The sequence below is a fragment of the Oculina patagonica genome, chromosome 6 (assembly GCF_052425735.1).
Source record: "Oculina patagonica isolate OP01 chromosome 6, crgOcupat, whole genome shotgun sequence".
NCBI lineage: Eukaryota > Metazoa > Cnidaria > Anthozoa > Scleractinia > Oculinidae > Oculina > Oculina patagonica.
The window spans coordinates 27,289,483-27,308,182 of record NC_135763.1 but is presented as its reverse complement, the minus strand read 5'-3'; the positions used below and the strand labels follow the sequence as shown (position 1 = coordinate 27,308,182).

The 18,700-nt window shown below is 39.2% G+C and overlaps 1 protein-coding gene across 1 annotated transcript; it reads left to right on the top strand.

Moving 5' to 3' along the window:
* Nucleotides 1–11,344: 11,344 nt before the first annotated feature.
* On the top strand, nucleotides 11,345–12,447 carry LOC144657972 (uncharacterized). The gene is made up of 3 exons (XM_078518304.1): nucleotides 11,345–11,402; nucleotides 11,496–11,615; nucleotides 11,782–12,447. Exons 1-3 carry the CDS (start codon nucleotides 11,345–11,347, stop codon nucleotides 12,408–12,410), a joined length of 807 nt encoding a protein of 268 aa, XP_078374430.1. The 3' UTR covers nucleotides 12,411–12,447.
* The last annotated feature ends 6,253 nt before the right edge of the window (nucleotides 12,448–18,700 follow it).

Here is an 18,700-nt window from a genome sequence, read left to right as displayed (position 1 = left end):
AGACACTGTTACTGAAACTTAATTTCCTGTTACCAAAAAAAAAAGTTTTACAAAGTCCGTGCGTAATCTTTATCTTTTATTTAAAGATTGTAAAATTCACATTTTAAATTATCACAGACTTATTGGGTATACCTACATTATACTATCGGATACAAAATTCACTTTAGTATGGTTTTTGTACATAAGCATGCCTCAGCATGGGCATTTGACTGAGAGTGCAATGCTATTTACCGCGCTACATGGTTTTTGCACGTCTACCATGCCTCGCATGAGCAATTGGCTGAGAACGCAATGTTATTTTCCGCACTACATGATGACCGGAGGTGCTCGTGCCATGCTAATGAAGTTCTTTAAGTTAAGGGTTCAACTGGTGGATTGACTAATTATCTGTTTCCAGTACGCCCTGAAAAATTGAGAATTCTGAGGATAGAATTATCCTCAAAATAAAAAGAACACTAAATACTGCATATTTTTTTGTAAAAGAAGTAAATATATAAAAAAAATTAAGATAAGACGATTTCGTTCTCGGAACGCTTTGCCAATACTGTAACTTCAATAAATCATCTCGGTTCAAAATCCACCTGTTAAAGCAATTTCGTCTTTAAGTCAGAATTAACATTCATTTCGTATATGCATATATGTATATTTAAATTCACACATACAGTAATACTATTATACATTCCCTTCGCACCACTTAGAAAATTGGAGTTCAGTGAAGTAGTGTTGACTATGCAAACAAGAAAAGGCTCGGAAAAAAAATGAAAGGAAAAAATCAATAATAGCAGTTGAAATTTTACGGACATTTGCATTTAGTTGATTGCGGAGAATTAGAATATCCCAATACTGATTCTTCTAGAAATGTTTATAAGCAAATTAATATAAAAATTGTCGGTGTTCTCTGCGAATGACATATTTGACAGCGGCTCGAAAAATGCCTATATTTCTAACTTTTCAGACGTTGCGGCGGGCTCGAAAGGGCAAAACATTTAATGGCTCTTAACGCAGCCAGAAAATCACTTTGAATCAAACCAAATCTGTTTTAGTTTGAGCCTCGGTAAAGTTTTTCAGTTACAAGAGTTCCATTCAAACTATTTTTTGACGCGAATTTGAGACAGCCTCTTAAATCGGTTAACTTTCGGGTATTCTTGATAATTTACATACAATTTCCTCCAAGCTCTTGACCAGTCTATTCTTAAACCGTTTTTTTAATCAAATCTAACTGTCCAAGAATTAACGCACTCAACAAAGGTGAGCAGAAAAGAACTACTTTACTGAGAATTTTGGCTAATTACAGATAGCAACTTTACAGAAGGGTAACTTTTCAATTTTGGCCTGTGCTGTTTGCAATTGAAGACAAGTGATTACAGCAAACTTATTGTTAACGCATGCAGCGTGTCATCTAATAATGGTGGAACTCCTCTTGCGAGAAAAGACCATGGACTTCACATTAAAAAGGTTTAAAATTAAACTTCATAGTCGTAGTTTCTTTAATCTCATGAACCTTCATGAACTAAATTCCCGTCAGTGGCTGGTCTTTTTGGTGCAGGGAGGATCGAGTATTTTATGTCTACATAAAGCGCGTGGTAGCATTATTCAATTTCACCAAAAAGTTACAAATCTTCCTCAGTCCAGTTGAGAATTGTTTCAGTTTAAAGGCGTTATTAAGTAGCTAAGCTTTCCTTACTAACCAACAAGAAACAATAATCCAATGAACCTGTGCTGTGCTGAGCTGTTTTTTAGTTAAAATGGTGAAAATCTAAGGCCTGTCCATGTAAGAAAGTTGACCTTCTTTATTTATTATTACGCCGAAGGATTAATGTTGTATTGTGACTGCGTATGTCGCCATCATGCTTAGCTTATCGTACGTATGGACACTCATATGCTTGTGTCGTATACGCAAACCAGCCAATGTAGAACTGTCATCAGCGAATGTACACTATCATCACCTTTGCAACTCCACCATCACCTAAAACAAAACAATAAGACAAAATGATATTATAAAGTATTTATAAAAGCAAGTTATATTTCAAAACAGCAATGTGGAATCTAACCATATTTTAATGGCCTATGAATACGTAGCATTACGCTCATTTTAGGAATTGTGGTTTTGCTATCCGCTAAATTTGATGATAGCACCAAATGCAGCACTCGTTTAATTAAAAAAAAAAAAACAGGGGTTTTTATTAAATAGGAAGCAGAGAGCAACATGTTTACTATTTTTCTTGGAATGATAATCGTTTTTCAGAGGTTCTCTTATGAGATAGTTTGTCCCTATAATATACAGGTAGTCGTATTGAAGCGCGGCAAAAGAATATTAAAATAACCCTTGCACGTGCTCTAGTAAAGAGGCCAGTGATATCATTTAAAATGTCGTAATAAAGACATATTGTCGAAAGTGTTAGAGCAAAAGTCAATTTAACAGGTGATTTAAGATACACCTAATTGCAAAAAAAAAAAAAAAATGAAAAAAAAAAGCAAAATTGGAATTAAGTAGCTTAACCTTATTAGCGCTTTCAACACTGACAGGCGGAAACCATGCTACATGTGCAGAATTACACTGTGAGAAGGAAAAGCCAAACCCTGTAATTACAACGTATTGTTGGCTGCTTTGAGAATTATTACGGTCGAGGATGTAGTTTGTTTGCCTAATTAATTCCTATATGCTTTTCCCTCTTTTTAGGCGAGGACGTAGTCTCGAGCCTTTAATATGCTAGGGCACGGTCAAGGATTCATGTGATAATATGTGAAATGTAAAAAATTGCTTCATTAACAGTCTCGTTCCCAAGGAATTCTGAGATATGGCACATAGTGAAAATGACGATTCTTTTGACCGAGCGACTTTAATTTCGCGTGAGAATAGTCTGGTTTTGTTTACCGTTAAATAATTAGATTAAACCAAAACTCTTGAAACTGTGCTTGCTTGGACAAGGAAGAGTTATGCAATAAACTGGTTGTATTTTTTTCTGCGCATGATCGTTTTGACATGCGAAGCGAATGAAAATGGTCGATTTTCAACCCAATTTGTACCCTCCGAATCGAGTCTAGACGTCAAATCGGAAATTTCGTTTTTCTCAGAAAAATAACAATATTTGAAGAAAAAAACAACATAACGTTTTTAGTTTTAATAAGGACTACCTTCATGCAGAAGATGAGCGAAATCCCTGTACTTTTAGAATTGCCGCAAAAAACATTTTTGTTCGATTCTTCTACAAACTTGCTCTAAAGCACTCATCAAAGATAAAAGTTTGCAAACGAACCAAGTGAAGATAATTAAATCTAGAAGAAAAAAATAAAGCAATATCAATTTATTCCATTTCTGTTTGTTGGGGTTATCAAAGCACAGGAACAAGTTAACAGTAAACCGCTTATGTATCTACAAGTTGCTTCCTAAGATTGACTTGCTTTTCAACACAAGCTATGGGTAAAGTTGAACTTGTTTATACGGACACCAAATAGACAGATCGGGTGTTCGTATTACAGAGGTGTCCGTGACGAGAGGTTGAACTGTACGTGAACTTCCCTAACCCTAAACAAAGCAGATTCGGAGGTATTTTCTTGAGAGCGGGCTTTAAATGTTGTCAACCGAAACAAAACAGTCACAACTTAAACCCCAGTCAGTTATTTTAGATAAGGGAATGATTTCGTCCCCCTTTAGATTGGGAATGATTCCTTTTTATATCTTTTTAAAATTGCACTGTTTGTTGTGGTTTACAGCAACCTAGTTTGACTTGCAATATTAATGGGTCTCCAGCAAACCGCCTTTATATTTTGCACCTCATTGGTCCCAAGTTTAAGAAATAACTGTGCCGCCATGGTTACTTATTGTAATGTTCTGCACTCTTAAACAGTCACACACCAAAACAATTACACCCCCGTTGTTAATTTGCAAAACGCTCCATAGGTGCATGGCAGGTGTTTTGGTTTAGCAAACTGATCTTTGTTTTGAGTTTCTAATCAGCAGAAAGAGAGATCAATAGAAAATTTCACTTGGTCTTTGTAAGAAGACCAAGTATTCTTGTTAGCTATTCCTTGTAATCTGAGATTTATTAGAATCAAACACGCCGATTGCGTCGAGTCTCCCCACGTTCTGCGACGTCCCTGTAATCTGAGAGCACCGGTTGTGCAATGACGCATGAATACATTTGATTGTCTGAATCGTCAATAATAACATAAACTTATGTGGTTAGATATCACATAACAAGTCACGCAACTTGTCACAGTCTTCCAGTTAAAAACGATTCAAATCTCGAGGAGCTAGCTCAGAACAATTTATTTTCTCGACTACGAGTTGGAATGATGGCAAAGCTAAAACTTTACATTTTACATTTGTTAATCGCTGCAGCTTATCAAGGTGAGTGAAATTACGTCTCAGTTTACAAGACTTTTCTTTCTGCTTTCATATCCTCACACTAAGCTAGAAAAAAACATCAAAAATAAATTCAAAGTTCGATAGGTAATTTTCCTTAGTTAACTAGTAAGATGTGCTTAACGGAAGTGCTGGTCTCTCGCCTTTTTAAGGCTTTTCCTCTCAACGCAGCACAACATAATTGATTTATTTGAGATCTTTTCGCACTTATGATGTGTCATAATCTTTATGTGTATTCCTTGTAAGATGGTTTTTTAAACAAAAATCAAACTAAAGTGAAAAACCAATGGAGGGGGGGGGGGGGGAACTAATTTTGCAAACTGCATCACAAGTCAACGACATCTTCGTCTATCAATTTTCTTGCACAGTTTTAATAGCTTTCATTTGATAAAAATACTGACGTTGTAGCAAATTTTACATCAACAAACAACTTATTCGGGGCGTTAGGTCGATGTTGCGCGGTAACCATTGGAATTCGAACCACTCAAACCCTTACTAAGAATTATAACATGTCTGTAAAGCCTTTTGAAAACCGTCAAACGATTAGTTTTTAGATGTAGATGACGATTTAAAAAAAAATAGAGTTATATGGTCTTATTAATGAAATAATTCATCTGAATATAAAAGCCATATACAGGCAAAAAGTGAAGGCGTAAACTTAGTTTTATTACGAAGTGTGAAATGGATTCCGTTTCCTACAACAACAGAGTCGTTCCAAACACAGCTACCTACGCATCCAAAGGCTATAACAGGTTGTATAATCTGAGACAAAATACCAGGATAGTTTACCAAACAGTTATGAAACAGCCAATGTATTTTATTTTTTACGAAATACGGTTTGAAGGTTCTATGTTACATAAAAATGATATTTTTTTCAATTATAATTTTATGTGAGCTATCTATACTGGCGATAAATTACGTTCCATGAAAGTTCAAGGGTCATAGTCAAGCGCGACCCGTAAGCGATGTTTTGGCAGCTGCGTTCCAACAGGGTTTGGTTGCTCAGCAACTGCAAAGTTTATCTGAAACAGAATAAAAATAATAAAAATAATAAAAATAAACATGGTGTATCAGTGTGTTCAAACTTGTATTTACTAGGCTTTCTATTAGTACTCATAAAAGGTGAGAGTAAACTCTACCTGTTCAGTTTAAACGATGAAACTTACACTGTCTCAGACGTCCACTCACTTTTGGAAACGGTGAACCAACGCATATTTTTCTTATTTAAAAATACAGCTCTTTCACTTGGCTGCAGGATAATTGAATTCGAACCACGAACCCAGGATAAAGTTCTCAATAACCACTTGATCAGAAGCTTGGCAGCGCCGAACGAAGACCTGTGCGAGATACGCTGCTATCACGAACCTAAATGTGTGTCTTATAACTACGGCCCAGTACAAAGCGATGAGCCATCTTGCTCTTTGAACAATCGCACCTATTTACAAGTCGCCAGCAGCGATTTTGTGACAAAGGAAGGATATACCTATCGACACATTCTGGTAAGAAACACAACTTAAAAATAGGTCACCAAGGGTGACATAAGTCTAATGCTCTATGGCATAGTGATATAGATTGCGCGGTGTTCTTAGGCCAGTTAAAATTCATTTGGTTACAGGTATGTGTTCGGGTGTTGAAAACGCTTATAGCAAGGGGCGTCGTGGATGCTTATAAATGAAAACAAACGAACAGCAGTTGATGTTATTTCTTACGTATCAGCAGAAATTGACTTTCTAAAGCGGCCTTCACATGTCAAACTAAAGTTGGCAAACTTATGTTGGCAAACTCAAGTTGGTGCATGTAAACGACACAACAACAGTTGGCAAACAAGTTGGCAAACGGTTGGTGAAAATAGAGACAAGTTATAATTTGTCGCCAACAGTTGGCCAACTTGTTTGCCGTTGTTGTGTCGTTCACACACACCAAATTGAGTTTGCCAACACGATTTGGCCAATAGTTTGTCGTGCGAAGGCTGCTTGAAAGGTTCTTCCACGCGCGGTTTAGGTCGTTTAATTTTGGTCTCAATCTGATCGTGTTGCCCAACATTGTGTTTGTTACCGCCAAGTTGGCTTAGCTTCCGTATGTGTTTGCTTGAACGCGGCCTTTCTTTGGTTTAGAATGCCTGTGAGAGCAATCCATGTCCAGACAGTAGCACGTGCCAAACTGGTTTTCAACCCAAAGGATACCGATGTTGTTATGCTTTAGTATTTAATGAAATGTGAATGAACACATTCAACATGGCTGTAAAAACTACAACTCTAATTTATTACATGAAATCAAGGCAATACATAGACCGGCGAACACGTGCTCTAAATAGAGACTGGGACTAGGACTTCTATTTCACAACATCTCCCTTTTTTTAACAAAAATCTTGCATGCAACAAAATAAACGAAACTACAAGAAATGAGCATAAAAATCTGACTTATTCGTAATGTTCATGACTTGCATCAGACACACTGTTCACTTAATATCAACAAAGTCTGGTAACAACTTATGAAATGTTCTCACTAACTGGTCACATAGTTTTTGGACCAAACAGGTGGTCGGATAACTCGACCACTGGAACTGACTTTCTCAGAGCTCGCGGAATCATGGACTGGACTGGTGGTGTTGGTTTTGGATTCTTCTAGATCCTGCTGCTGATTGGTTGCTTCAGTTGTCTTAATCAGATCGCGCCTGTTTCTTCGGTAGCTTGCTCCTTCTGAGTCAACAACGTACGATCTTGGCGCTTCGGTTACCCTGGTAACTACCGCAGGTGTCCATGTTTTCTGTCCTGGCTTTCTAACTCGAACAGTGTCTCCTGTATTCAGAGGTTTCAGAACTTTCGCATTTCGGTTGTAATACTGCTGCTGTATTTCTGCCCGACGACTGAGACCTTCTTTGATGTTTTCGGTTGGATATAGTGGCTTTAGCAGTACAGGTGTAGTAGGTAGTTTGGTTCTAGTTCGACGTCCCATAAGCATCTGTGCTGGTGAGAGGCCAATTTCCTCAATTGGAGTGTTTCGGTAGTCAAGCAACGCAAGCTGATAATCCTTTCGTTCAACGTTTGCTTTTTTCATAAGGTTCTTAGCTGTTTGCACAGCTCGTTCTGCAAGACCATTACTCTGTGGGTATCTGGGTGATGAGGTAATATGCTTGAAGCCATATTCCTTAGCAAATTCTGCAAACTCATGGCTACTGAATTCAGGGCCATTGTTACTGACTATCACCTCAGGTATTCCATATCTTGCTAACTGTGGTTTGATGTGGTTAATCACTGTCTTGCTTTTACTGTTAGGCAAGTGGGACACCTCAAAGAACTTTGAGTAGTAATCAACCATAACCACATATTCTTGTTTGTCAAGTTCAAACAAATCAACTGCGATCTTTTGCCATGGCCTTTCAGGTAATTCATGGCTCTTGAGTGGTTCTTTTGCTTGAGAATTTCTGTACATGTTACAGGTATTGCACTTGGATACCACATCTGCTATCTGTTGGTTCATCCCTGGCCAAAACAAAATATCTCTGGCTCTTCGTTTACACTTCTCGATGCCTAAGTGGCTGCTGTGTATTACTCTTAGCATCTCATCTCTGAGCGAAATAGGTACAATCAATTTGTCACTTCTCATTAGCAAATCAGCACACACAGAAATTTCTTCCTTAATGTTCCAATACTCGCGAAGCTCAGGGTCTACTTGAGACTTCCTTTCTGGCCATCCACTTTTCACTGTGGTCTTGAGCTTCTGTAGTGTTTCATCTTTCCTTGTTTCATCTTTAAACTCTTCCAATTTCACCTCACTGATTGGCATGTTTTCAAGGGTGAGTAACTCAAATTCATCCTTTGTGTTGGCTGCAGTTTCATTGCTTTGTTCTGGAGCACGACTTAGAGTGTCTGCAATGAACAAGTTTTTGCCTGGTTCATACTCCACTTGCAGGTCATAACGCTGTAACCTTAACATCATTCGCTGTAATCTCTGTGGTGTTTGGAATAATGGTTTCTTGAACAAGGCTTCCAAAGGCTTGTGGTCGGTTTGGACTTTTACTTTCTTGCCATAAACATACTGGTGAAATTTGGTACAACCATACACAATTGCCAACAGTTCTTTCTCTATCTGCGCATAATTTTTTTCAGCAGAGTTAAGTGATCTGGATGCGTAGCACACTGGTCTACCTTCTTGAAGCAAACATGCCCCAAGTCCATAGGATGATGCATCTACTGATACTGTAAGGGGAGTTTCAACATCATAATACTGGAGTGTCGCATCACTTGTCAACTTTTCTTTAATGGCTCGGAATGCTTTCTCTTGTCTTTCGGACCAATGCCATTCCACCTCTTTGTGCAGAAGCTCTCTTAGTGGCTGAGTTAGGTCTGCTAGGTTGGGTATGAATTTACCCATGTAATTCACCATTCCAAGGAATCTTAAAAGTGCTGGCTTATCTGCTGGAGATGGCATTTCCTCCACTGCACGCACCTTGCTAGGATCTGGTTTCAATCCGTTGGATGTCAACACATGGCCAATGTATGGAACTTCAGCTGTCAAAATCTTCATTTTACTTCGGTTGAGCTTCAGTCCAACTTTCCTTGAACGTTCCAACACTTGCTCTAGGCGATTGTTGTGCTCAACTTCATTTCTGCCCCAGATAAGAATATCATCAGCGATTGTCTTCACTCCACTCAAGTCCTCAAAGGCTTGAGTCATTCTCTTTTGAAAGATCTCGGGGGCTGAGTTGATACCAAATGGCATTCTCAGGTACTGGTATCGACCAAATGGTGTGTTGAATGTTAACAGCTCTGAACTTTTCTCGTCAAGCTTAATATGCCGAAAGCCAGATGTGGCATCAAGAACACTAAATACCTTGGCATCACTCAATTCAGCTGCAACTTCTTCAACAGTTTTCATAGGATAATGCTCTCTCTGGATAGCTTTATTTAGATCTCGAGGATCTAAACACAATCGCACCTGACCATTTGGTTTCTCCACGACTACTAAAGAACTAACCCATTCAGTTGGTTCCTCGGCTTTACGAATAACACCAAGTTTTTCCATGCGGTCAAGTTCTTCCTTGACTTTCTCTCTCTGAGTGAAAGGTATTTTGCGAGGTGGATGTACCACTGGACTTACATTAGGATCAATCTTAATTTGATAAGTACCCTTCAAACATCCAATACCATCGAACACATCTTCATACTTCTTGAGGATTTCATTGACATCTTGATTATTGTCACTGGACAGGTTTTCCTCCCCCTGGGTATCAACTGAGCTGACTCTCTTGACCAAATTTAAATCATGACAGGTTTGAAGACCAATTACTGGAGTGGCTGGATGCTCAATTATTTGAAATTCAACAGGGTGGGACTTTCCTCTAAGTTTCACATTGAGTGTAGCTTTACCCATCACTGGCATCTTGTGGCCTGTATAAGACACGAGTCGGGTTTTCGACTTCTTCATTTTCTCACGTGTCAGTTTACAATACAACGCATACGACAAAACATTGCATTGAGCACCAGTGTCTAACTTCATATTGACCTGGAGTTTATTGATCACTACACTTTGCATCCAATCTTTCTGAGTCAGTGGTTTAGTTCCCAAGACCCCAATAAACAACTCATCTGTATCTGAATCATCACATGTGAACTCACTTACTTGTTTTGAACTGTCCCTTGGCTTAGACTGGCACATTTTCGAGTAATGATTCCTTTGTTTACATTTGTGGCAAACCTGACCATAGGCTGGGCATTTCATAGGCTGGTGTACTTTTCCACATCTTCTACAGTTGAACGGTTTCTTTGTTTGGTTGTGCTTTCCATTTCCCCGTCTCGATTTTCCGGGTGGTTTTTTGGAATCGTCTTTCACATAGTGCACCTCTCGGTCATCCTGATCTACAACCATATTTTTCGCCTGATTTTCAGTAATCTCAGATGACTTACACATTTCAACTGCTCGATCCAAATTTAAATCTTTTTCTCGCAGAAGACGTTTCCTGACCTCGTTACTTCTGATACCACACACAATACGATCACGAATTATAGAATCATGCAATTCTCCAAACTCACAGTTTCTTGCAAGCTTGCGCAGTTCCGTGACGTAAGCATCGATTCCTTCGGTCGCTCCTTGTACCCTCGTGTTAAACACATGTCGCTCGTATGCTACATTCTTCTTTGGCGTACAATATTCTTCGAATTTCTTGATCACGACATTTATCTTATCCTTGTCTTCATCGCTGAGACCGAATGTATTAAAGATTTCCAGCGCCTCCTCTCCGGCAACTGTTAACAAGGTCGAACACTGTACTTTCGCTGGTTTCTTGTCGAAGCCCGTCGCGTTGAGAAAAAGCCTGAATTGCTGAATCCAACGTCTCCAATTCTCTGCAACATTTCCCTCGAATGATAGTGGCTTCGGTGGTGGGAGTTGATTCATTATTCTCCGCTTTCTGACACCATGTTATGCTTTAGTATTTAATGAAATGTGAATGAACACATTCAACATGGCTGTACAAACTACAACTCTAATTTATTACATGAAATCGAGGCAATACATAGACCGGCGAACACGTGCTCTAAATAGAGACTGGGACTAGGACTTCTATTTCACAACAGATGTGTTTGTCCTCCAGGATACGAAGGGGATCACTGTAAAATAGGTAACTTAATCTTTTACTTCAGATACCATTTTCAGTTGAGGTTTAACTTTGAATTTCTAACACCCTTCGAGTGGATTTATATGCCGAAGCCGTCAGTTACATCCTGAGGAGTGGGTATGGTGGATTATGACAAAGCAAGAGAAAGCGGAATAAATGGGAATTCAATTAAAAGTGAAGTAATTTGTTAACTGACAACCACTTCAAAGTGTAAAATTTATAAGGATAAATGGAGCTCTGCCATCTGGGATTGCAAAGAGTTAGCAACCAGCAGGACATTTCGCAATCAGTATAAAATGCTAAGACTGTCAAGAAATCCTAGTCTTCTCAATCTGGTCAAATAATAAGCGGTTATTATCACAATGAAAGCAAAACACAATGAAATGTATATCAATTACAAATCAGATTCATACGGTCAAGGTTTTTTGTCTTGTATAGGCTGCGAGGTTTTAAGTTTAATGTTCTTTTTTTAATGTACGTCGGTATATTCTAAATTGTATGTATCCGTCGTAGATATAGACGAGTGTTCTAGCAGTCCATGTTTGAATGATGGATCATGTGTTGATGACGTGAACACATTTCGCTGCAATTGTACAAGCCTGTATATCAAAGGACTGAGATGCCAGATAATAGGTTTGTTATTTACCATGATGTAACGTTGGTAAGGGATTGCGCTATTCGCAGTGGTTGAACTACTACTCCATTTCTACTTTTTCCATATCTTATAATCAATTTGATAGCAGCTCGATCATGCCGGGTGTTAACCACCATAATTTTGTTTTATTTCTTTATTAACTAGATGTACAGGATGCAGTTGCCCTTTACCCATTTAACTCAGCGTACACCACTAAAGACATGATGGGCATTCAACCCGATGGAATTCCCTCCAATGTGCAGCTTGTAGAGGGACCATATGGGAATCCAGAGGGATCGTACCAGTTCCTAGGTACCAATGAAAGCTTCATCGAACTCCCAAACAATGGTGGATTAGACATAAAGTATTCTATGACGCTATTAATGTGGATTTACCCTGAAGGACAACAGGGGCCTCTCTTCAACTACAGACCTAGCGGAGGTTGGGAGTTTCACGTGTGGATAGTTGGAGCAGCGTTCTTTTGTCGTTTAAATAAAAGAGATGGATCTAATGTAGATAGTTTGTCAAGTCATTCTTTGACTAACGGGCAGTGGTATTATGTAGGCGTTTCCTATGATTACAACACTGGGATTAACAGGATGTGGGTCAACGGGACAGAGGTTGCTCAGAGAAATATTGGTGTCTTCACCCTGGGTACTGATGATCCTGTCAGAATTGGTGCGAGAGCTGATGATAACAGACATTTTAGAGGAAGAGTTGCAAGGGTGCAAGTTTACAACACATCGCTAAATCTGGAACAAGTCTTAGCCGTTAAAACAAGAGGACGAGGCTGAAACGCTTTTGGATTTTTATCAAACTTTCACAAGAGTCTAGAGGCCATTGATGCTTTTTCCTCAATGAGAAACAATTAGTCGGAACATATATACTGACTTACACTGATGTTTTTTTTTTCTCTGTGTTGTTGTGGTGGGATGGTTAAGGTTGTGGTTAAGATTTAATTTTATACACAACGTATATTGATATAACATGTATTCTCGGGATTTGACGTGCTATGTACCTAATAATTATTCCCAGAATGGTCGAGCAGATCGCGCACAATGGTCGTATATTTCACATATCAGAAGTGATGTAATAATATACAGTACTACAAGTGTATGCAGCACTTGTGTGTATAATTCGTAAACTCGCATACTTGACATCATATTTGTCAAATTGGATTTTAGAGGAACTGATTCCAACTGTTCAGCTGTGTTTAACAGGCATGCAAGTTTCGGTCGATCGAATTTATTGAAACTAAGGATTGTTCTCATTTGAAACTCCAACCAAATCAAGCAGCAGGTATCTGTCATCATATGCAAGGTTTTCAGAACAGGGGTGGATCCAAGATGAGGGATTTGCACCAACTTAACTATGGAGGGGGGCAGGGGGGGATGCTTCCTCAAGAAAACTTCAAATTTATTGTACTCAGAATTCAATTTTGCTGCATATTTCTGAAAGTACTTTAAGCCATGCAGACACTTTAACATCACCTCTACAGAAAGCATAATTCTGTACAAAAAAAAAACATTCCTGTTTTTTAACCCTTTACAGCCAAACATTTTTTTCCTGTGTCAGGTAGGTTATCCAGTTAGAAACTCTGGAGCGTGCAAGTTGCTCTTAAGCGTGTAAAAAATAAAAATAGCAAGTTCTGTTAAAATGGCTCCTTTGCAAAGATTGCCAGCTAACTCTAATAAGTAATGACAATGTGCCTGGAATGAAGCAGACAAGGTCATAATAAAAGAGGTATTCCGGCTGATGAATGCGCTGTGGACGTTCAAAAAGGAATCATGGTTTGGTTACCCAAACTTTGATGTGCAAGATTACCGTGTGTGTGTGTCAGTCGAGGCATATCTTGTGCCAGGTAAGAAATTCAGCATGGAACGAAACTTTAAAGTATAAAATTGATTCATTTATATCTGCGCACAGCAAGCAAATTTGTATAGTAGTGGAGTAATGTACTAAAGGTTTCACAATGTGACAAATGCAGTGGGATAAGCCATCATCGTTAGTTCAAAAGTTTTCGTTGTGCAACACAGTGCAAAACAAGTCAAACTTTTTCATGGTGAAACCGCTCACCGAATTTTTAAAGACCTTTTATTACGTGGTACAGTGAAAACTAGGGGGGGGGGGGGGTGGGGGGGTAGAAACGAGGTCTGTGACCGAGTAGCGATGTTCAATTCGCGATCTAGACAGCGGTTTTTGGACGACGATGCAGCAGGCCATCTTTTCCACGCAAAATGGAAGCTATAGCAACCACGACTACGATGCCGTGATTGCGAAGGAATCACAACTATCTTTATTGAAAAATTAAAGCACTATTTTTCTCCTAAAAGTTTGTCGTAATTATAAAAACGCAGAATTTTTGGATGTCGCGTTACTCTTGAGTGCTAAAATGCACATGACTGTACCACAATTCACAATGCACGTGGGGATTTCAAATTACGTAAAACAAATAACGACCAAGTCAACAAACAACCTCGAAACAATAGAGCTGGCCATGGAACGCTAGCTCCAACCGGCACGGGAAAAATCAATCGCCACGTTTTCATTACTATTTCCGTTGTGGTTTGATTTCACAGCAAACACTATATCATCAAGAATCTTTCCAGCAACATTAACGCCGCTTTAAAGACACGACTTAGAAAACTTCTTTTACTGCCATGAACAGGAACCGAACTGTCCCATTCGCTGCTGTTTTGAAAATTGTTATGACAAGTTCACAATGAGAGCATCTGCTCAAAACATGTGGCAGCGTTTCACATTGCCACGGGCGGGCAACCTCGTCCCCAGGCCTAATCCGTGCGTACGGGCGTACGTACGCGACCCCCAAAATTTCTCGATTCGATAGGATACCATTTGCCTGCCTATGGATGCTCCGCTCGCGCGCCTTTGGCGCGTGGGAGCTCCGCTATAAAATAAATGGTTTTGGAATTCAAACATAAAGTTCCAAAAGAACATATTTTGTCAGTCGCTCAGGATCAAGGGGTTAAAAGTAGTATAAGGCGAACAGCAGTGTCCATCGCAGCCGTTTTTGGGATGTTGAAAAACGATTCGGATCGTTGTTGCTGCAGTCTACATCTGTAAATTACATAAGCAGTAAAAGTCGAAGTATTAAAACCCAGAAGGTCCTCAGACTAATTGGTTCTAATGCATAATCAAAGTCTCTTCGAGATACCGACTTTTTTGCATGAACTATAAGCGAAGGTTTATCCTGTGCATTGTTCTTCGAACTTATCATTACAGTTTCTTGAGATTGTCTAATTGGCGTGCGTCGTGGGTCGTGGGTCGTGGGTCGTACGTCGTGCGTCGTGCGTCGTGCGTCGTGCGTCGTGCGTCGTGCGTCGTGCGTCGTGCGTCGTGCGTCGGCGTCGTGCGTCGTGCGTCGTGCGTCGTGCGTCGTGCGTCGTGCGTCGTGCGTCGTGGGGTCGTGGGTCGTGGGTCGTGCGTGTATAAGCCGTGTTACCAACTATCTCTGGATTTTAAATTTACCGAAAAATGTGTGACGCTTAACAAGGCCGAAAATTTGAACTCACTCATTCAAAGACCTCGGATGGAGGTGTTACAATATACGTTGCATGAGACTACCGCTAGAACTTCCCCTCTCCTTCCCCTTTGAACGCCGGCCACGCAGTTAGCCACGTAAGCTACTAGTTCGCAGAAAAACTGAAAAATCTTAAACAAACAAGAACATCCTTAAAACGGTTGCATCGACAAGGACAAGTTCCTTCAGTTTGGCTGATAAGCCGATCAGCTACTTCTATTTCTGCCATTTCATCTGTGTAAAATCGGAATTTTAATCATGGACCAGTGTGTGGATCAGTGGCAAACTAGTATCGAAATATTTCCACTGGGTTTCTTGTTTCTTGGTTGCGCAGGATATATGCACAAATAATATGAACATTTTTATTTTTAAAATAATGGTCTAAAATGTAACTTTAGTCAGTTCAACAAAATGAAACGTTCATTTCGCTACAGTGCTTGACATTGCAAGTTTTGATTTCCCTTTAATATTTTAGAACGCAACCTTCGATAGTGCATCTGCAGCCTCAAGCTTCAATTGATAACGTAAGGTCAAATCTCAACGCACCCTCAACGCATTCAAACGTCTTTATAGGCAGCTTTTCTTCCTATTTCGGGGAATTTCGTTCATATCTGATGTGTTAGTATGAGCAAAAAATAGCTGCTGAGTATAAATAAACATATTTCCACAATTTTTAATTGTACAACATACAACAGTGTACAACTACTAGCGCTCGCGAATCCTTGACACCTTTCGTTTGACATCTGTCACTCATTTTAACTTTGACCAAAACACGTCACGATAACTTAGTCACGCGAGAGTCACGCTTTCCTGAACATTCCCGTTTTCCCAGATATAAGAGTGTTTTTACTTTTTAAAGTTTTACATCTGAACCAAAGTGCTTTGAAAAAATGCCGCAGAGAAGTCCACATATCACCATTTTCAAACATTTTTTAATAAAGCCCCAAAAAGCTTCGTAAATTGTCACGATACCGGTAATGTATGAAACTTTAAATTGTGAAAATCCAAACTTTATCTTTGAAGTACTTGTCTTGTTTTTGGCATATTTCTGTCGTTTGACCGCGGTCGACGACAAACCTGCAAGTTCGGATTCTGAAACAGCAACATCGATTTGGCCTCGTGAAACAAATCTCTAGTACTTAAAACCGGCGTACAATTATTAAGTCATTTCAAGAATATAAATAATAAATAATTCCTTTCGCTATATATAGTCCCAGACAGTGCAAGTTTTAATAATGCTTCCGCAAATGCTTTCAGTAAACATGTACATTTCACCTATTTTTAACCAATCATACTTGAGCGTTCCCACGCCACTAATTGGATCACTGGTAAGTAGCGATCAACGCAAAAGAAAATCTTTTTTTTTTTTTCAATGAGAGGAATAAAAAGTTGGCCATGCACAGGAAAAAAATTCCATTTGGTGTTCTTTAGAATTCCCTTTAAGTTAAAAAAAGACTTGAAATGACCAAGAAAAGCCACGAATCTTTTAAAAATTATAAAATATATTGGCTAGCGTGACTTCCCTGATAAAATTGGAAAAACAAATAAATGAAAAACATGATCATTAAATCGATATGGAATGAGGAACCACCAAGCTACCTACATGAGTCGGCAAACAGCCTGCACGCCAAGGTCAAGCAAATACTTGCAATTTTCGACCCACTTCCGTAAAACTGTCCGGCAGACATGAAGGGAAAAAAGCGAAACGGTGGACCCGACATGAAAGAAAAAAAAATGTTTTTGTTAATAAGAAAAACGGTATCCAAAAATAACAAAACGGTGAGGATGCTCCTTTGCATCGGGGGCGAACTTGCCTTGACCCAAAACGCACGACCGACCCACGACCCACGACCCACGACCCACGACCCACGACGCACGACGCACGTCCCACCCACCCACCCACGCCATTTAGTCTGACCCCAGTTTCTTTGTAGTTTAGTTTAACAATTTCCTATCTTCGCGGAGGAAATGCAGCCATATAATTTTGTCAAAAATGGCTCGTCCGCGCCGGGTATTTATACACATATTCCTTAATATTACACAAATAAACAGTGCACATTTCAGCGAGATCTGACAATTCTATACTTTAAAATTAAATTGCAAGGACCTTTCGAGGCAGTCGATTACAGCAGCGAAATTAGCAATTGAAACAGTAAAATATGAGTTCGACGCTTTGTTTTTGCGACGCCATATTTGAATTGTTATAGGTAGATCGCTGTTCAATGTGTTCAAGGCCGTATCGTTACGATTGCTCCACGAAAAATCATGAAAAAAATACGGATATTTCCGACTACTGTCGGAGAAAACAGGGCTTCTTTTAGCTTAGGTGCGGTTAAAAATTAGGCCAAATTTGGTCGCTACAAGCGCCATTCTATTTCGTCATCAGCCTAGGTCGTTAGGGACGTGACCTCGCGTTGATAGCTATGTTCCATGAATCGGCTTTACAGCATGCGATCGTATCTACGCAGTTCGAGTAAAATTTAAGTCAAAGACAGCAAAATTCTTTCGTATTTCACCTTCAAATATAATTCGAAAGCATTCACTGTATATATGGCTTTTGTTTAATCCTTTTTAAGCCCTCACCCCGTGCTGGTGAGTTTATTAAGACTACAGAGTATACAGGGGACTACAATGGAAACATTTTCAGTACATATAATCAGTAAAAAGATATTGCTAAGCTTTGCATCCTTCTGGATGTACTTTCACATAATGTACCGCCTCGTGCGAATTTATTTAAGTTTATTTGTACAATAGAGGATATAATTCAGGAACATACAGGCCGATTTGCCCAAAAATTACCTTTTTGACATGAAGTATTTACAATAAATTTAAAAATGACTATTCTAGAACACGAGCGCTTTGAGCAACAGAAGTAAATTACGCCACTCACCCAATGTTTTGCTTCTAAGAAGTAGCGAATACAGTAAACTCACTGTAGATAATTCGAAGCGTTCTATTCTATTCACTTTCCTTGGATAGTTGAAGAAGTTAACCTCACAATGGTTGCAGGGAGAAATATCTATAAAGCATTTCCAAGAGTACAAGTTTCCCTCAAAGTTATCAGACGATTCATTATTCATCTTGCGTGTACTTTCGGGCGAGTTAAGATGTCACGAAATTCCGCCTCTTGAGTTGTTTTCTGCCACTATGTTGTGCAAAAGTGACCTGGAGATGCCTTGAAGTATGTTTAAAAAACATTTGCGCAGTAGATACGGCTTCTACATCACTACAGATTAAAAAGAAAACCAATGTTTTTCCAGATCGGTCACTCCAGCCTTCGAAGCAGCCATTTTGTTGATGCGCATATGACGTCAGCATCTCTCGCCCCAACTAGTTCCAGATCTCTATTTGGTCCTCGGACATTTTTGAATCCAGTAATGGCGGCAAGCCAAAGCCGAAGTTTACGCGTGAAATAAGTGGTCTTCCAATTCGAATTTGAACTTAAAATTTGGCAAGGTTACTATTTAATGTAAGTACTTTCAAAAACCGAAGAGAAAAGGGAAGGTAAAATTTTGATCATAGTAGCACTTTAATGCTGTACGT